Source organism: Nipponia nippon, unplaced genomic scaffold, assembly GCF_047370975.1.
Source record: "Nipponia nippon isolate SJK-2023a ecotype South Korea unplaced genomic scaffold, ASM4737097v1 scaffold_2, whole genome shotgun sequence".
Taxonomy (NCBI): Eukaryota; Metazoa; Chordata; class Aves; order Pelecaniformes; family Threskiornithidae; genus Nipponia; species Nipponia nippon.
The window spans coordinates 21,415,808-21,432,843 of record NW_028262336.1 but is presented as its reverse complement, the minus strand read 5'-3'; the positions used below and the strand labels follow the sequence as shown (position 1 = coordinate 21,432,843).

Sequence of the window (17,036 nt, the reverse complement as noted above, 5' to 3'; positions counted from 1 at the left end):
CCACTTCCCTTTCCCCCATTATGACTCACCAGGCATTGATTCTCGGTGATATCAGTACTACAAAACATATGATTTTGGGCTATGTTTGTTAGATTACTACTAGTAAGTAGTAGTGTTGTCATCTGCAGCTGTACAAGAAGTATACATTTTCGAGACAGTGACATACTCTCAGCAAAACCAAATCTGGCACAGAGACACTAAATACAAATGTTGCCCCTTTTCAGTCATCTGTTCTGTGATATAAAGGATGGATTAGTCTTACTTTTGTAAGGTTCTATAAAAGCTAAAGTACTGCTGCACAGGGTTTTTTTTATTTTTATGGTTACCCTTTAGTCAGATTGCTTGGATATAAACATGCACTGCGGGTTTCTACATGATACAAGAAAAGATAGATTGCACAAAAGAGATATCTGACGACTTCTTGTGTAATAGATGAATTGTTTCGATCCCATATTACAATGACAGAATAGCATTTGTTTATTTTGTACTGAAAGTTGCAATTCTCTTTTCACATTTTGGTATAAGGACTTAGACAACAAAGGCATGGAATCCATTTGTAGAAATAAAAGAAATTTCATTTATCTGCTTATCTTTCCTGTGCCCTCAAACTCATTGTTGTGCCAGTACCCACTTACTTGAATGCTCAGGTGTTTTCAAGTGTCTAGGCCATCAGTCATGCAAAGAAAGTAAATATGTATTTTCACTTATGAGTAGGTAAGCTTATTTAGTGACTAGTGCTCCTTGGGATTAAAGATTTCATGAAACTGAGTAAACAAAAACAAATGAAAAATAGAGAATTATGGAATGCTACACATTTTATGCACAACTCCTGAAACTGTTAAATGAGGATAAATTATTTGACAGAATCATCCAAAGGCAGACAGAAGATTTGATGGCATTTTTATACACTGATTATCTGTTCTGAGTTAATGCTTATTAAAAGAGGATTAATCTACATTCATATTTGAGGAACAGCTTATCAGAAAAAGGAATGAGACTTGGCTGGCAACATTAAAGTTTTCATTTGCAGTAGGAAAATGTGGCCTGCTAGAGATAGGCATACAGAAAGCTTTCTAAAGCTTTCTAAAGCTTTCTTGCCTCAGAATGTCAACTTACTATACATTTGTATTTTTCCAATTCTAGCAGGCATGGAGATTAAGTTTAACCTTGTTAGATAATATTAGTAAATGGTTTGGGCACCTCCTTATATATTTAATAGAAAGCATGTGAAAAGCTCCTTAACGTATGCTTTTCTTCATACAAATATATACAATATAATTTCCTTAAAAATTTATGCATTTAAAATGCACTTTGGATTATATTTTTGCATTTTTACAGTCCTTGAAGCATAAGCTGGTGGGGATTCCTTCAAAATCTCTCTATGCAGAGGTTATTTTTTCATCTTCTTTTGAAAACCAATCTCATCCCTGCAGGTCTTCAGCCTTTCTAAGAACATATATCAGATGCAAAGAGTGCTGAAAGAGCTTTTTTGCTTCCTCAGTGATAAAAAGCAAGGGAGATGGGTGGGTCAGTGATAGGGACATCCTTCCCTTCCTCCTCTTACATTGCCCCTTGAAATTGCTCTGCCTCTTTTTGAAGTGGAGACAGGATGAATAAAGCCAGCTGTCTGTGTGTTTTATTTTTACAGTGACATCTACAAGCCTGCATTGCATTAAGTATGCTCCTATTCAGGCGTTTAGACTTGTTTTGTAATTGCAGAAATCAAACTGCAGGCAAAAATGCTGACAAAATGTATGGCAGGAATGATAAACATAGTGCTTGTGTTGGCAGCCTGGCCATATCTTCCGTTGTTAGCTGTCTTTCCTTTCACAATATTGATGCTAAAAGAAAGACACCTTCTCTGTGCAGCCTCAGGTAGCCCATTTATGGATGGCATCAGGAATGCAATTTTTTTTCCATAACATCCTGATGACATGTCCACACTTCAAGAGGAATTTTGGCTAGCTTAGTTGATATTCTGGAGCCTTTTCCAGCAAGAATAGTAACTAAAATACTTTCTTGTTTATTTTCTCATGAAGATTATAACCATCCGTGCATTGGCATACAGGGTGGAGGGTAAATGAAAGAACTTGTATTCCTTCCCAGTTCCATAAACATCACATAAGCCAGGCACAGTCTTCCCCAGGAAAAACAATGTCACTGCAAGACAAGTTCTTTTTTTAATAAACTAAGCTGAAGCTTTCTTCTAAAAACAATGTCGTATTGGGAGGGTGTAAGATGGTTTAATGTAGGAAAAAACCAGGAAACAGTTACTACCACCAGGATACACAGATAGAATAGAAAAGAGTAAATGCTGTGATACCTGTCTCTTCTCAACAAGCTCATATGCCACAGCCAACCTGCGGCAATTATGGCTCTAGTGAAGAGGTTTCGATGTCATGTCTTCTTGATATGTTTCTCACAGCATGCCTTGGAGTTTTTTCCATACCTCACTACACAGAAAATAAAATGTGTCTGGCAAACATTGCTGCAATCTCCTACCAGCTCCCCCATTTTAGCTTTGCTTTATAAAGGTACACAAGGGATATAAATACTTTGAAGACGACAACTATTGATTTTTTTTTTTCCCTACATGACATGCATAGGTAAAAATCTCACACACCTGTACATGCTATACAAGTGGTGACAATATTACTTTAAAAATATTTCTGGTAGATGATAGTCTAAACAAGAGCATTAATCCCAAGAATTTTTCAGAAAATATGTTTTACTGGAATTCCCTTAAATGTATAAATTTTATTTATAAGGGTTGTTACCGACTGTGCCTTTGTTTCTCATTTTCCTTATTTCTTGTTGCTTTGACAAATGCAGAAAGTTGGAGAACTGGAGTATTAAATTTAAAGGGGAGGAGGAGAAAAGAAACAGCATCTAATGTACTTTTGACCAACATACTTTGAAACATAGCCAGGCAGTGCCCATCTCTTTGCATATTCACATATGATATCCACAGCACTTCAGATTATTCGCTTTTAAGCAAGGAGTGACAGTCATTTGACAGCCTGTTAGAACCAACGTGAATGAAAGTAGCATTGGCTCTAAAATTAATTAGCTGCAATGTTTTACCATGTCTTGGTTTTCAAAGCAGACTTTTATTTAATACTTCCCATACTTGCATTTTGATTTTCTTTTCATTAATTGGTTTGATTACATCCTTTCAAAATTCAGCTATTAACCATTTTGATGTGACATATGACTGCAGCGATTTTCTGATATTGATATTAGTCTGTTCTGCAGTGAAGGGTAATTAATCACCCTACCCAAGCACTCTTCCAGCAGGGCTTCCAGAGGGGCCAGTTTTGTCCCCTTTGCTGAATGTAGACTCTGAAATTATCCTAGGACTTCATAAAGTGACAAGGATTCTATGAGGTATCAGAAGTATTTTCCCAGTGGATTTATGTCATTGCTAATTTTTTTAATGATCGCAGCATTTCTGTTGGGTATAGCAATTTTGTCTGATTAGAATGGTGTATAATAGAAAGCCTAATCTTCAGTTAGTGTAGTTTGGGCTAATATTTGGAAAATCTTGCAAATACTATGGGAGCTGTAATTTAATGATGGGAATGTCTTACAAAGGTAAATAGTATTTCCAAACGAAGGCCTATTTTAAATTAAACTGGCCATAGACTCTTGCATTCCTCTCTGAAATTCGAACCTTCATCTTGTCAGGGGCCTGTAAGGATGCAGGTGTCCAGGACACTGATATAATTTAATAGGCTGCCTTATCTGTGCCTGACAATAAATAATGGGATATTGCCACTGAGAATCAGAGTAGTCTGTTGGCCTTGATTCAAAATATTTGCCAGTGCTTCAAACAGGAGCACCAAATGTTGTCAATTAGCATCTCACCAGTAATACGGGTTTACCTATATTGCCCTGAAATGTAATCCTGTTAATAAGATAGATAAGGGATAGGCTGGTTTTTGTCAAACACCCATGAATGGAGCCATAAAAACAATTGTCTCCCTCTGAATGTATCCTTGGCATCCCCCATGGCAAGACTGGAAGCACTTTTTCTTCCCAGGGATACTGGCATGTATGCATTTGTGTGTGGGTGCTGGTTCTTATACTGTACTTTTAATGGAAACGGTGCAGCTGTATGCTTTTATTCACCCCTTCAGCTCTAATAGAGCTGCCACTTCTTTGTATTTGTCCTGGGAAATGGCATATTTGTGTGGTGACATTATATTACTGCATTACGACATGATGTTATTAACTCACTGGCGCAATGTCATTATGTACTGAAGCAAAAGCATGCCAAGAAAACAATTTCATCACATGGCACAGTCTTGCAACACAAAGTCATATGAAGGGGCCTGCAGTAAATTCGGGCCTTTTACCCAGGCGTCTGGTTTGCCTTGCACGCTGCAGAGCAAATTGATGTTAGTCAATACGGTGCAGTGAAATCCTAAACAAATTGTAACCCTGATGTGTTTGATCCTTTTCTCATATTTTCTGTACTTTATTATGTGATGATGCCAAGAGACCTCCGATCTCAGACACTGAGTAGTTTGAATTGTTACTTTTAATTATTACTAATTGATTTTTCCCTGTCTTATATGTGTGTGCATGTGTGTGTGTGTGTATATGTTTGTTCGTTTTGTTTTCCGACCAAAACACAGTCACTTTCCAAAGAGGAGATGGAGGACTAATGAGCAATGGAAGGTATGTTTCTTTGTATAAAGGTCTTTCCATCCTATTTATTTTTAAAATTAGGGATCTCAAAAGTGCTATAGGTGATGCACTTGGGTAGTAACCGATCATTTGGAAGACTGACAATGCTAGGAGGAGTTAAGTAGCTTACCACAAGGTTTAATGACCTATCTGTTGTGCACTTTGGAGGAATCAAGCCCAGATGTTTCATATCTCCCAGATGCCCTGGAAGAAATGAGTAGTAAATATCACAAGGAATGTGTTCATTTGTTACTGGGATGTTTATTGCATTAATTAGACATTAGCAAATGAAGTTGCTGTTGTTTAAGACTCCTTATTGGCTCCCCCTAAATTGCTGTGAGTGAACAATTACACTTAATCGATCACAAAATAAATGATTCATGGATGATGAATAGGCTGTAGATTGATAGGACTGGATTCCACAACTTTGGCTACTCAATTGAAATTGATAAAAGCTGATAACGGGCCCATATATCCTCATCTATTTTCCCTTTGCCAATATGGAGATTGTAATTAGGCCTTGGTAATAACTTCCAATCTCCCTTTTAATCAATATTTTAGCAAAAAGAGATTAGGCCTAATGAGAGCGAGTAGATGTGGCAAGAAAGAGACTGGGTCTTCTTATTGCCGTTTCCATAGAAACGGATGTTTCTCTTAGGGATTGTGCCAGGCGGGGGTCTATAACGTACAATGATTGGAGATGTTGCTCCAACTTCATGAGTGCATTAATAACCTAGAAAAGCTGCAGAACAGTGGCTGGTTTTTTGGTTTATTTGGGGGGAGGAGGTGTCTGCAGGAAATGATTTGTTTTCCCTGTTAAATACAAATACAAACAGTCCACCTGCCTTGCTAAATTTCTGGCTGTTTACCCTGGGGTGAGAGAGACACGGTGCCTTATGGCCGGAGTGTACCTTCTCTTTCAACATACTGGCTGTTTAATACTGCTCTCAAAGCTGGGAATTACAGCGTTGTAAAAGCCATGCAGTAGTAGCAGATAAAGATAGCTGTGGACTTTCCATTAATCCTACTCAAACCTGTTTGCCTCTAAACCATCCGAGAGTGCTCAAAGAAAGAGTTACCAGCCTGTAGATGACAGGCATGCATTTGGGATGCAAGGGAAGGAAGAAATAGTAGCCCAAAGTCCTGGAAATGGCTGATACGGAGCAATCAGTTTGAGTGATGGCTCCCTTGAGGTGGTAATTTATCATGCAGCCCTGTTGTAGGATCCCATGATGGTCCTGCCTAACCCCTGTTTCACACAGACAACGGAGTTCATTTGGATTCTGGCAGAATCACGACGGATGCCTAGTCCCACTTCTACTGACAAAGTTGATTTGTATATATCCTTAATTAACTGCTCAAGGTCTTTAAATCATCAAAGGCTGCACAATTTTAATTTGAAATAAATTAAAGTCTCCGAAACTGTTTGCTACCTACGGTGTTAGGAGAAAAGTGATATGGTCTCTTCAATCACTAGTTATCTCACAGATTTTTTAATTGTGTAAAAATATATATATTTGTATGTATATCTCTTTTTCTTATTCTGCTTCAGTCGACCAGGTCTGTTGAATGCAAGTGACCCCAGTTATCCTTGGCTTGCAGACTCTTGGCCTGCCACAAGTCTGCCAGTAAACAACAGCACTAGTGGACCCAATGATCTTGGCAATTTTGGTCGTGGAGGTACGTTTCGTTTTATTAAGTCACCATATAGTATATGAATACTATAGTATATAGTATAGGCTTCTGTTAGTTAACATCTATGATAAGCACTGTGTAGTATTTTTATCATTATAGTTCTTTCTATGTTTGACTCCAGATTTGATTTAAAATCGACTTTAAAATATTCATTTTGCTTTGTCTCTTTCTGCTTCTTTAAAATGTAGATCTAGTTTGTAATTTACCCCACAGTGGTGAGACGGGGCATGGTTATCATCTCAAGAGAAAAGTATTTGTTGCTCAGACTCATTCCCTTTTGTGTGGAGATGAGCAATCTGCTGTGCAGGGCAATGTAGCCAGGGATAGAGGATGTCCATAAGAGCAGAGGAGAAATCGGGGGATGCAGAGAGGATGTTCCTTCAGCAGAAGGACAGAACAACATTGTTGCTGTCATCTTACCCATCCCCTTCCTGCTGAGGGACTGCTCTCAGTCTCAGCCATGATCCATGAAGAGGCCTCAAAGGTCTTCAGAAACTTTCCTTCTTATTGGAGGAAAGAATACACAAAAAGGGATCCATTTAGATTTTTTCGGGTTTTATTTCCATTTTGAATTGAGGCAGGCCCTTTGGGGAGCTGAGGTAATGATTTATAATTATGATGATGAATCTTTAGAGGGGTTATTTTCTTTCAAACATTTTACTCAAATGGGAATTTCAAGATGTATGATTGGGATTTTTAAAAGTCAGTAATATTCACATCTCTCTGTTACTTCATTGGTTTCTGTGTTGTTATGTATGCCTATATATATGCAGATAGTTCTGCATAGTGGTGTTTAGAACAAGATTTTCTAATGTAAATGAGTATATAAATATTTTTAAGACATAAGTAAACAAAACTCAAGACAACTTTATATATCAAAAATACATTAAAATGCAAAAAATCTATAAAACCATCAAACTGATAAATGTGAAAAGAATTCAGTTTTTAACTGTACCAGAATCTGGTTCTGAAAACCATCCCTCACATCGGTTATATGTTCCTATGCAAAACTTCTTGCCTGTGGTTTGACTACTGCGACTTCAAATTACAAGAAAACACTGTAGATTTATTTTCCGTATTAAAATGTTGTAAAGCTCCTGTCTTAGAAAAAATATTATAAAGTAAGCAAAAACTTTTGATGATATTTAGAAGGCAACTGAATATCTGCCGGCTACTTTGTTGTGAATATCTTGAAAATAAAACCTTTCAGTACTTTTCCATCTTTCCATAAGCTCACATAATACAGAAAAATTACCATTTTCTTTTAGCATTTGGCTCTATACGACTGAAATTGGAAACATGTTTTAAAGCTTTTGGCTTCAATGTGGATGAGGCATAGGTCCAAATTTGTCCAAGAGGTGCAACAGTTATATTTGGAATTTCAGCAGCTTAATTCCACCCATGATCTTTACAGTTGAGCTCACACTTTTATTCTGAAAGTTTTGGGGCCACTTATCCCTATGTGTTTCAGCAGTTGAGTTTGGATGCTTCTGCATTAAAGATGGATTAGAAGTCAGATGTCTTTTAACATGAATTAACTGTAGAGATAGAATTTGGGCCTCTTCTACTGGTTAAAAGGTCTGTGATAATATAAAAGGTCTGTCAGAATTTTGAAAACAGTAAGGTGGTAATCAGTCACTCTGGAAACTCAGAAGCTGAGGCAGGCAGCTCTAGCATTGCCTTTAAGAGTGAAATCCACGTTACGTCCTAGATAGGTATTTGAGAGCAAGGCTGTGAGTGGGAAGTGCAGGTTAGGTTTGGAGTCACATAAGGCCACAAAGTGGTACTGCGTCTCCCAGGGCAGCAAGAAAGAGCTTCCCTCAGGAAGTACTTCAGCACTATTTCATTCATCTGAAGAGTTACAAAACAAGTTGGATTTTGGAGAATTTTGGGGGAAGTGCACAGTGGGAAATGTGTGTTCGTCTTTGGTCTGAAATACGTGGTTTTCTTGCTATGACAACTTGGTGGGAAAATCACACTTGATTTTTACTAGGTGATTATGGCACTTTAATAGCTCTTGGAGTGTTTAGTGTATACATCTCATTGAGGTCAAAAAAGTAATCTGTGGTTGTACTGAAAATTCCCAGATGTCTAGAGAACCTCGGCTTATTAGTAAGAATGACTGAAAATTCTTGGCTGGTGGGAAGCTATGCAACTTTCCTTTCAAGTGTGTGCAAATGTATAGTTCTCCATTTTAAAATGACTGTATAGAGATGATAACCTCTTCAGTTACGAGAAACATGCTCTAAAAGATAGATGTATGTCTGGGTACTTGGGAGATGAGCATTTTGCTAGTTTTTACTTGCATGAGTCTGCAAACCCAACACAGACAGGTTGAGCTGGACTTGCTTCATTTTATACATCAAGAACAAAATTTATTTACTAAACTTCAATCCATTATACTTTGACGAAACCAAATGTGGAAAGGAAAAATCTTCATATTGTGGATGAAATGCAAGAAAGATAGGACTTAGCTTGTCTCTCATATGTCATACTGTATCTGGACATAGACGCTTTTATAATTGTGTACTGCCCCTAGAAGGCACATTGGATATGTGCAGATAGATAGTAATGACCTGATTTTGAAATATGACCTGTAGTTTACATTAATTGTGATTTTTTTGCACTTACAATTTATCTGCCAATGTAAGTTAATACAATTAAGGCATTTTAAATACTTGATTGTGCCCATTTCCCTGTTGTTGTTGTCTGCAAAAACAGATCATAGTGAGAGACCCAAATTTAATCTCTGTTTCTGCAGTCTCTCTACTGAGCACTTGTTGTTGCCATATTTATTGTTAATATTATATTGTTGCCCTGAGACTGCAGATGTTATTAGGGTCCATATTAAAATGTTCACTGTTGCACACATGAATGCAGTAGAAAATAGTTCTGTGATCTATATGTTCATCCCAGAAAAAAAAAAAAAAGGCCATAGAATCGTATCTCATTGCTGGAAAAGTCTTGAGACAGTGAGAGAACAACTGTATTCCCTGAAGTTGCAGAGAACCCATGTCTGAGTCTGGAACTGAGCCTAAACCCTTGTCTAGGTGCAAGAATCATCTTTTCTCTTTGGGGGTTAAGGTATATAAAAATGTCTGTGATACCTAGAATGGGATCTGAACATCCTCACTATAGGAGTATGCATTATCTCAAGTACAATCTAACAGCTGGAATCCATATCTGCCATCTGGCTATATAAAGCAAAAGGCATATATAAATGATGCATTTTTCTAACAAGTAAATTCCAGAATGGATTCAACTTTTCAGAGTCTAAATAAATTGTAAAAATAGTACAATTTGATATATTGACCTCTGAGAGAGCAGGAAGAGAGTTATTGCTGAGCTGTGGTTCTCCTTGGGACGTCATGCCAGTCATCATTAGATTCTTCACACTTCAGTAGTCTCAGCTTCTAAATCTAGTATTCTACCAGCAAAGGTCACTACAATGTTTAGTAAAGAGAGAGATTGCCAATCTATCTGATTAAAGGTACAAATTGCAGTGTGTGATAGGATTCAAAAGATGTAGAAAAGTCAACAGATATTTAGTTAAATATGCTGTACTGTTTTTCAGGTAAATGTACTGGAGTATTTGAACAAGTTGTTCTCCATTATCAACACTGCTTTGCCATTTTAGGAAACTGATCACTTAAATCCCTTCAGAATAACAGGTTTTCTTTCAGATATCAGGAACAACTTGTTTTTGTCAGGTTTTTCTTTTGTTGAAAAGGAGAAATGTACTAGCTAATGTCAAAAAGAAAATTAAAACTGATGCATAAAACTTGAAGGAAGTCAAGGTGATGCCCTTAAAAAATTGCTTTGAGAGCTTTGGCATCCATTTAAGAGTTTTGCTACATATTTGCTGGGAAAGTTTCCTCTGCAATTTGTAGATTCACTCCTTTCATCATTTCCCTGAAGCCCAGACAGTTTCATTGGTTCTGACACAGAGTGAACAATTGAAAACGTTCTTCAGTAGAGAAATATTCCAAACTTCACTTTCACAGTTGAAGGTATGAAAAAAAAAAAAGATGGTTTTAGGCAGTGAGACGTGAAGGACAAGTGGTAGGCCTGTCACAGATGCTGATAGCTTGGCGATGGTTGTACATCATCTTCCCTTCGTTGGCTCATGGACCTGTCTCAGCTGAAATGCAAACGTGCAAAATGACACATTTATTTTTCATCTTAAACCTTGATACTTTCGGGCTTCCTGTGCATCAATGATTTGTTTCATTCCCCTATGTTCACCACAGATGTGCTGCCACCAGTGCCAGGGCAAGGAGATAAAACCGCTACTATGCTTTCTGATGGAGCCATTTACAGCAGCATTGACTTCACCACGAAAACTAGTTACAACAGTTCCAGCCAAATAACGCAAGCCACGCCATATGCCACCACCCAGATACTGCATTCCAACAGCATCCATGAGTTGGCTGTCGACTTACCTGATCCTCAGTGGAAAAGCTCAATTCAGCAAAAAAATGACCTGATGGGATTTGGTTACTCTCTCCCAGACCAAGGCAAAGGCAACAATGGTAATTACAACTCTTATTTTCCATGGCCCTTGGCTTTATACTGTATCATCTATGCATGAATTAGAAAAATCTTTTTAGTATGTGAGACGCTGTTCATATTTACCGTAACTAATGCTTACATACCTTGCATGCATGCCAAACCTCACACAATCATAAAATATATTGTTCTGTGCGTTTAATCCTCTTTGTCCTGTGCTAATCACCAAGCCATCTGCCTTCCATTAGGCTAGGATAGGTATACATTTTAAAAAAAAAAATTAAAACTTGCTGCCCCACCACATCTGCCGTTGACTTGCTAACTGCATGTGTTGCATGTGCTTGTGCTGTCGACTAATCACACGATGCCACTGTGACCTCTGCCCTTTAACCCTTAGCCTTGCTTTACATCCCTGACTACCGCGTGGCTGAGGGATTGGCTAATAGATTGCCACACAACCAGTCACAGGATTTCAGCACCACCAGCTCCCACAACAGCTCCGAAAGGAGTGGCAGCCTCTCAGGTTGGTTCCACCGCCGTGGGTGGGTGAGGGACGGAGGGGTGTTGGTGAGCAGCTCGCCAGGGAGGCGGAAGACCTCCCAAGTGCACTTTGCAGATAGCTATGAGGGTGCCTGCCCACTGGAACGTCAGCGAACAGTGTCACTTTGGCCTCTACTTAAAAAAAAAAAAAGCCTTTTGCAAAACCTGTTTGGAGATAATTGGAGAATCCTCCCAACCAGTGCTTGTCGGCGCAATTGCAAACCTTGCCTTGTCACATCCTTTCCCTGACAGCACAGTTCATGAAGCAAATAGATTTCCACATCAGTCCTCAGTTTATAGGTCTTCCCACACTGAACTTCATGAGGAGATTAGTATTTTTGTTGAGTTGTTAACAGATTCCCCACTCCCACAAGCTTCTTCTAAATGCTGTTTTTTCAGTGAAGCAGCTCAGAAGTAAATGTAGGGCCCTGCAAGATGACTGGGGTTTCAAAAATTGTGCCAAGTCTGCATACAAACAGAATGTAAATTTTATGTGTGTGCTGCATGTTATATTGGAAACATGACGCATTTTCATTGGATGAAAATGATTGTAGTACATGTGGTTGTGTATTATATTTAAACACACCTTTTTCTTCATTTGTTTAATTTTGCTTACTTGTTGTTTATGTTATGTGTAACTATGTCATTTTTTTTTCAAGACAAAAACTGAAAAGCCAGAAATTAAAATGAAAGTTTGCTATTTGCTTAACTGGAATATGAGAGCGCTGAAGGGACTTAAATTTCAAGTTCATACTATATCCGTAGTCTTTTGAATTTCCACTATAAGTTGGAGCAATCATAACACTAACAGGTCAACCCTAGAAATGGCTTCTTTACATGAATTTAAATGATTATTCAAATTGAACATTGCGATTAGAAGCCTGTAATCATTGGCCCATAACTTAAATAGCCAAATGTGTTTGCAAGTCTTGTGTTCTTATGGGGAATGAGTGAGATTGAAAAATAGGCTTATGGCATTGACACAGAGGTAGCCGGGAGCTAAGTTCATACGATACTTCAAGAAAGGTTCTTGTTCCTTGTATGTAAGATGTATTGGCAAGTAGCTTAGGAAATGGGCTGGCTTCTCTGGCTGCATGAAAATGCAGAAATTGATACACTGAGGTACATACGTGCCAGCTATCAGAGGGCAGTATCGCACTTTAGATGTGTTGACAGCTACAGCTGCCTAAGAATTTTCTCAGAAAATACGAAGTTTCATTGGAAAATACCAGTTGATCAAAAGGTGGACTTTGAACAAATATTCCAAGTGAAACATATTTTGTGCAGTGTTTCTCAGTTTGAAGTAAATTTTCTGATGACACATGTAAACTTCAGGTTAGCCAGTCTTTCTGTGGCCAGGGCACTCCTGTTGTGATCAAAGCAGCTCACACCTGGATGCCCCAATGCTCAGATGAGTGTCAGACTATTGGACTGCAGAGTCAGTATTTTGCTCTCCCTTGCCCACTAATTATGTCTTTAATACAGGCTAATTATGTCTGTAATACATGAGAAACTGGGGGACACCTTCAAATAGTCCGATAATTAGAGCATCACTGGAGTCAGAGACCAGCTTTGATTACATAGTCCCCATCAGGCTGAGCAGGGACTTGTTCTCTCACTTCCTTGGTTAGTACTTCAAGTACTGCTTATTATTCTGACTAAGTTTCTGTCTCTCTCAAATTAATATCACGAGAAATCCTATCCCACTGTGGAATGGAAAATAGCTAAAAACTCAACTGCTTTGTGAGGCAGGGAAATTTTGTGGCTGAACTTTGCACAGCTCCCAGCTTATGTCAGTGCTATGATCATCAGCCCAACTGACAAATTCTTTTTCCAGGATCTGGTTCATCTAGAGATTTAAACAATATAATTGAATTTCAGTGTGAGGAGACATTGAAACATCAAGCATCATTGCTATGGGGAAGCAAGGCTTCGGTGCGACAGTTTTCAAACACACATCAGGCATTATGTATTAGGTGTCCGCTCCACTGGTCTGACGGTGGAGTAACTCTGCCCATGGGGACAGAAGAGAAATCTCCTGCCCAGCTGCACAGTGTAGGCTGCTTTCCCTACCAGTTATGACCTTGGAGTTCCTTTCCTTTATTTCTTCATCTGAACAGTTCCTCAGCTCTCTGCTTCACTCTTTCTAATAGCTCTGTTATCTTTGACCTTTCTCTCCAAAAGCCCCCAAATCCAAGTGACTCCATACTAGCACCCCACAGATCCAACCTCCATTTTACCAGTCTCCTAAGATTACCAAGATGCTACACTTCCAAAGTCTTCCTCTCCACCTCAACTAATCTCTAAGCTGAAGTTCCCTGCGTTTCTCTTCTCTGAGTATTTTTAGTTTAAATCCCCCTGCAACATGCAACGCACACACACACACTCACTCTTAAGCATGTACTTTCCTCCCAAAGCAGCCCCTCTTGCCTTAGCTCTTGTTGGCTCCTACTGCTGCTGACTTCTTAAAAATTCCCCCCGTCCCACAAATTAAAATTAACGTGCTTCCTTTGTACTGTTTTGTGACCCTATTTCTAACTCCGCTTTCCGCCATACCTGTGCTTTGAAAGCTTCATTTTCCCTCCAGAAGGTTCATGTATTTGTTCCTCCATTGCCACCATCACTGGCATGTCTTTTCTGTTGATCAAAATGTTCTTTCCCTTTTCAAGAAAACCTCCCTCTCTGCCAGGCTACAAAAGCAGGGAAGAGTCTGTTTTGCATCCTAATAGATGGAATATCAGCTCAGTTCACACATAGTGAATGACAGGATCTTGGCTGGACTTATTGTAAATACTCCAAGACAAGGAAGGAAGAGCTCTGGTCTGGAATTGAGTAGTGGAAGGCAAAGTCTTGTTTGCAACATGCTCCCAGCCAGGCTGATTAGAAACCTTGCCAGACTTGTTGCCTGTCTTGGCTACTTCTGAATCACAGAATCACCTTGTTTCTTCCCTCTCTATTCGTTCCTGTTTTGGTCCAGCTGACATTTGGAGATAACAGAAGAAAGCCACTGTCTCTCGGATGAAAAGTCCCGTGACATGTGCTTGTCTCTATTGCTAGAATTCCACCTCCTTCTGGATGTCTCTATGCCCAAAGCTAGAGCCATGGCAAGGAGGGTGGTGCCTGCCAGTGCACACCATGCCACCCTGCCTTCCAAGTCAGTTGTGATTTTTTTGATTCATTACTGATGAGAACTTTTTACGTGGGTTTTTTTTTTTTTGGCTGATGCTTATAAATCAGCAAGAGACGTCAGTGGGTAAGATGGATTAGACTGTGCTTTCTGCAGTAAGCAAGGGATGAGTGACTGCCATCTGGGTACGCCACTGAAAAAGCATATGACAACCCATTGTTCCACCCAACAATCCAGAGAGTTTGAAAGCCACAACAAAGTGGCAATAAATAGATGGGTCTCCAAGCAGTCAAGAGATTTGAAACCTTGTGCCGTTCTTCCTCTTAATGAATTCCTGACAAGAAAAAGGAGTCAGGGCAAAATAAAAGAAGCAAAACAAGTGGAAAGAGAGCTTTTTCTGCAAGATGACTTTCCCACAAATGGAAGTGTCTCAACTGGAGAAGTGGGTACAAGGACAATAAGAAAAGAGAAGAGGGCTTAAGCAAAATGCATTGCTCACCTCATTTCTACTAGCCTCCTCCATTAGAGTCATATATCAGAAATAGAACCTCTTCTCCGTAGTGGCACAAGATACTTGAATCCTGTGAAACAGACAGTCCTAAAACATGACAGATGACTTCCTGATGTTTTAAAAAATGGAATTTAGTAAATTCCTATCAGCAAAACCCTGTTTCTTTTTGTTTTGACAACTTATACTTGTCATTCTGGCTGAAAGATATTGAGTCTAATGACAGTTTTCTTAGATTGTGTCCTTAACCTCTGTGTTTTCCACAGAAGGAGATTATGCAAAACAGTGCTATAAGCACATTGGATTTTGACATTTGCAATAATTTGCTATGGCCTATTATATTTTTATCTAACAGTGAATTCAAGAAGTCATAAAGCAGACATGAATAAATCAGTAAATATATTTCTGATATAGCAAAACATCTTTCCTTGGTTGTACAATACTGTGGTGCAAATGTATGGAGTTTTAAAAAGAAGTGATTTTCAGCAATTATTCAGAATATTTTTCCATTCCATTTTATTATTATTTATAACCTTGTAACAACATTAGCACGTTGATGCTGATTCTGCTGAGATATAAATACATCTTCTTTTTTGGGGCATGCCATCTGGAATCAGAATTCTTTCAAAGAAATGTAAATAGCTAGCTGTTTTATCCACATTATATCTCTTAACATTTTATTTTTCTTTTTGGATTTGCAGGTGGCAAAGGAGGGAAAAAGAAGAAGAACAAAAATACTGCCAAGCCCCAGAAAAATAATGGTTCAAACTGGGCCAGTGTTCCCCTCCCACCCCCTCCCGTGCAGCCGCTTCCAGGCACAGAGCTGGAACACTATGGGGTGGATCAGCAAGAAGCAGGGTAATTTTTTTTCTTTTTCTTTCGAAGAAAAATACGTGGTTTGCAGAGGTGAGGCTTTTTTTTTTTAAGTTTTGCAAATGATGTTATTATTCTGTTTTGTTTTAAAAAAAAAAAAGAGTGCCTTATTGTATAGACCTATTCAAGGCTATGGAAGGGGAATGTTTGGATGGTTTTTCTTGATAGTGACTGAAGACGGAAATAAAAGTGACCTTGCTTCATCATCATGTAGGGCTTCTCTGCTTACTCATGCTGAGAAGTATCTCGCTTCATAGGTAGCTTAATTGAATTCTGTTGGGACTGCTTGCAAATGATGGGACTCAAAGTGAGTAAGGATGACATAATCTGGCTTCTTGTATTTTTTTTCACTGCTTTGATGTTTAAAAATATTAGAGCCAACAGAACAAAAAACCTCACACTAAATTGGATTAATTTTAGAAGATCAACCAGTGGATAATAATCTTCTCATCGGCTTTTAGAAGAAATTTCACAGTTGAGGAAGGCATGTTATTTATAGGCATTTTGTATTATTTAAACAACTCTTGAGTTTCTGGAACCTTACGCTTATTTTTTTATAGCTTAAACTTGTTCTTAAGGACACAAAATCAAACAAAAAGCACTAAATGAGAGGAAAGAGACATTTCCTGCACCGTTATGGAATGCTTTTTAAAAAGGGAATTTATATGAAATACCAGGTTATCAAACTCTCGAGGAAAATCAGAATATATAGAAAAATAGTTTACTGTGGTCAGCTCTGTTGGAGCCTTTGAGAATCATGGTCCTGCCAGGGACAAATGTCTGCCTGTTGAAATACATGGATAAATCAATATTTCCTAAGGATGAAACATGTTTTAAAAATAATTGTATTATTGCTTTACTGAATAAAAAATATTTCAAGTGTTCTCTCTTTTGTAAGCATGACTTGATCATCAGTACTTTTATAATGAAAATTAGAATAATTAAATAAGTCCGTAGAGTTCCTTTTAAAATGAAGGCCCATTCAGGCTGTATTAGAGTTAGAATTTCAAAGCAAATGCAAGGGAAAATGAATAACCTTACTGATTGTAAGTGTTGTTTACAAGTCAAGTCAAAAAGGTGCATATAATCATT

The 17,036-nt window shown here is 38.4% G+C and overlaps 1 protein-coding gene across 15 annotated transcripts in view; it reads left to right on the top strand.

The window, feature by feature from the left end:
- ROBO2 (roundabout guidance receptor 2) overlaps nucleotides 1-17,036 on the top strand; it is a 470,469-nt gene that overhangs the window by 410,320 nt on the left and 43,113 nt on the right. For 9 of the 15 annotated variants that reach the window (XM_087756935.1, XM_087756928.1, XM_087756923.1 and 6 more), the window contains 5 exons: nucleotides 4,641-4,683; nucleotides 6,245-6,372; nucleotides 10,638-10,919; nucleotides 11,294-11,419; nucleotides 15,773-15,929. In XM_087756935.1, the coding sequence (XP_087613061.1) occupies nucleotides 4,641-4,683; nucleotides 6,245-6,372; nucleotides 10,638-10,919; nucleotides 11,294-11,419; nucleotides 15,773-15,929 (736 nt within the window). The remainder of the gene's footprint in view (nucleotides 1-4,640; nucleotides 4,684-6,244; nucleotides 6,373-10,637; nucleotides 10,920-11,293; nucleotides 11,420-15,772; nucleotides 15,930-17,036) is intronic. The other 6 variants (XM_087756937.1, XM_087756931.1, XM_087756936.1 and 3 more) reach the window with 1 other exon arrangement.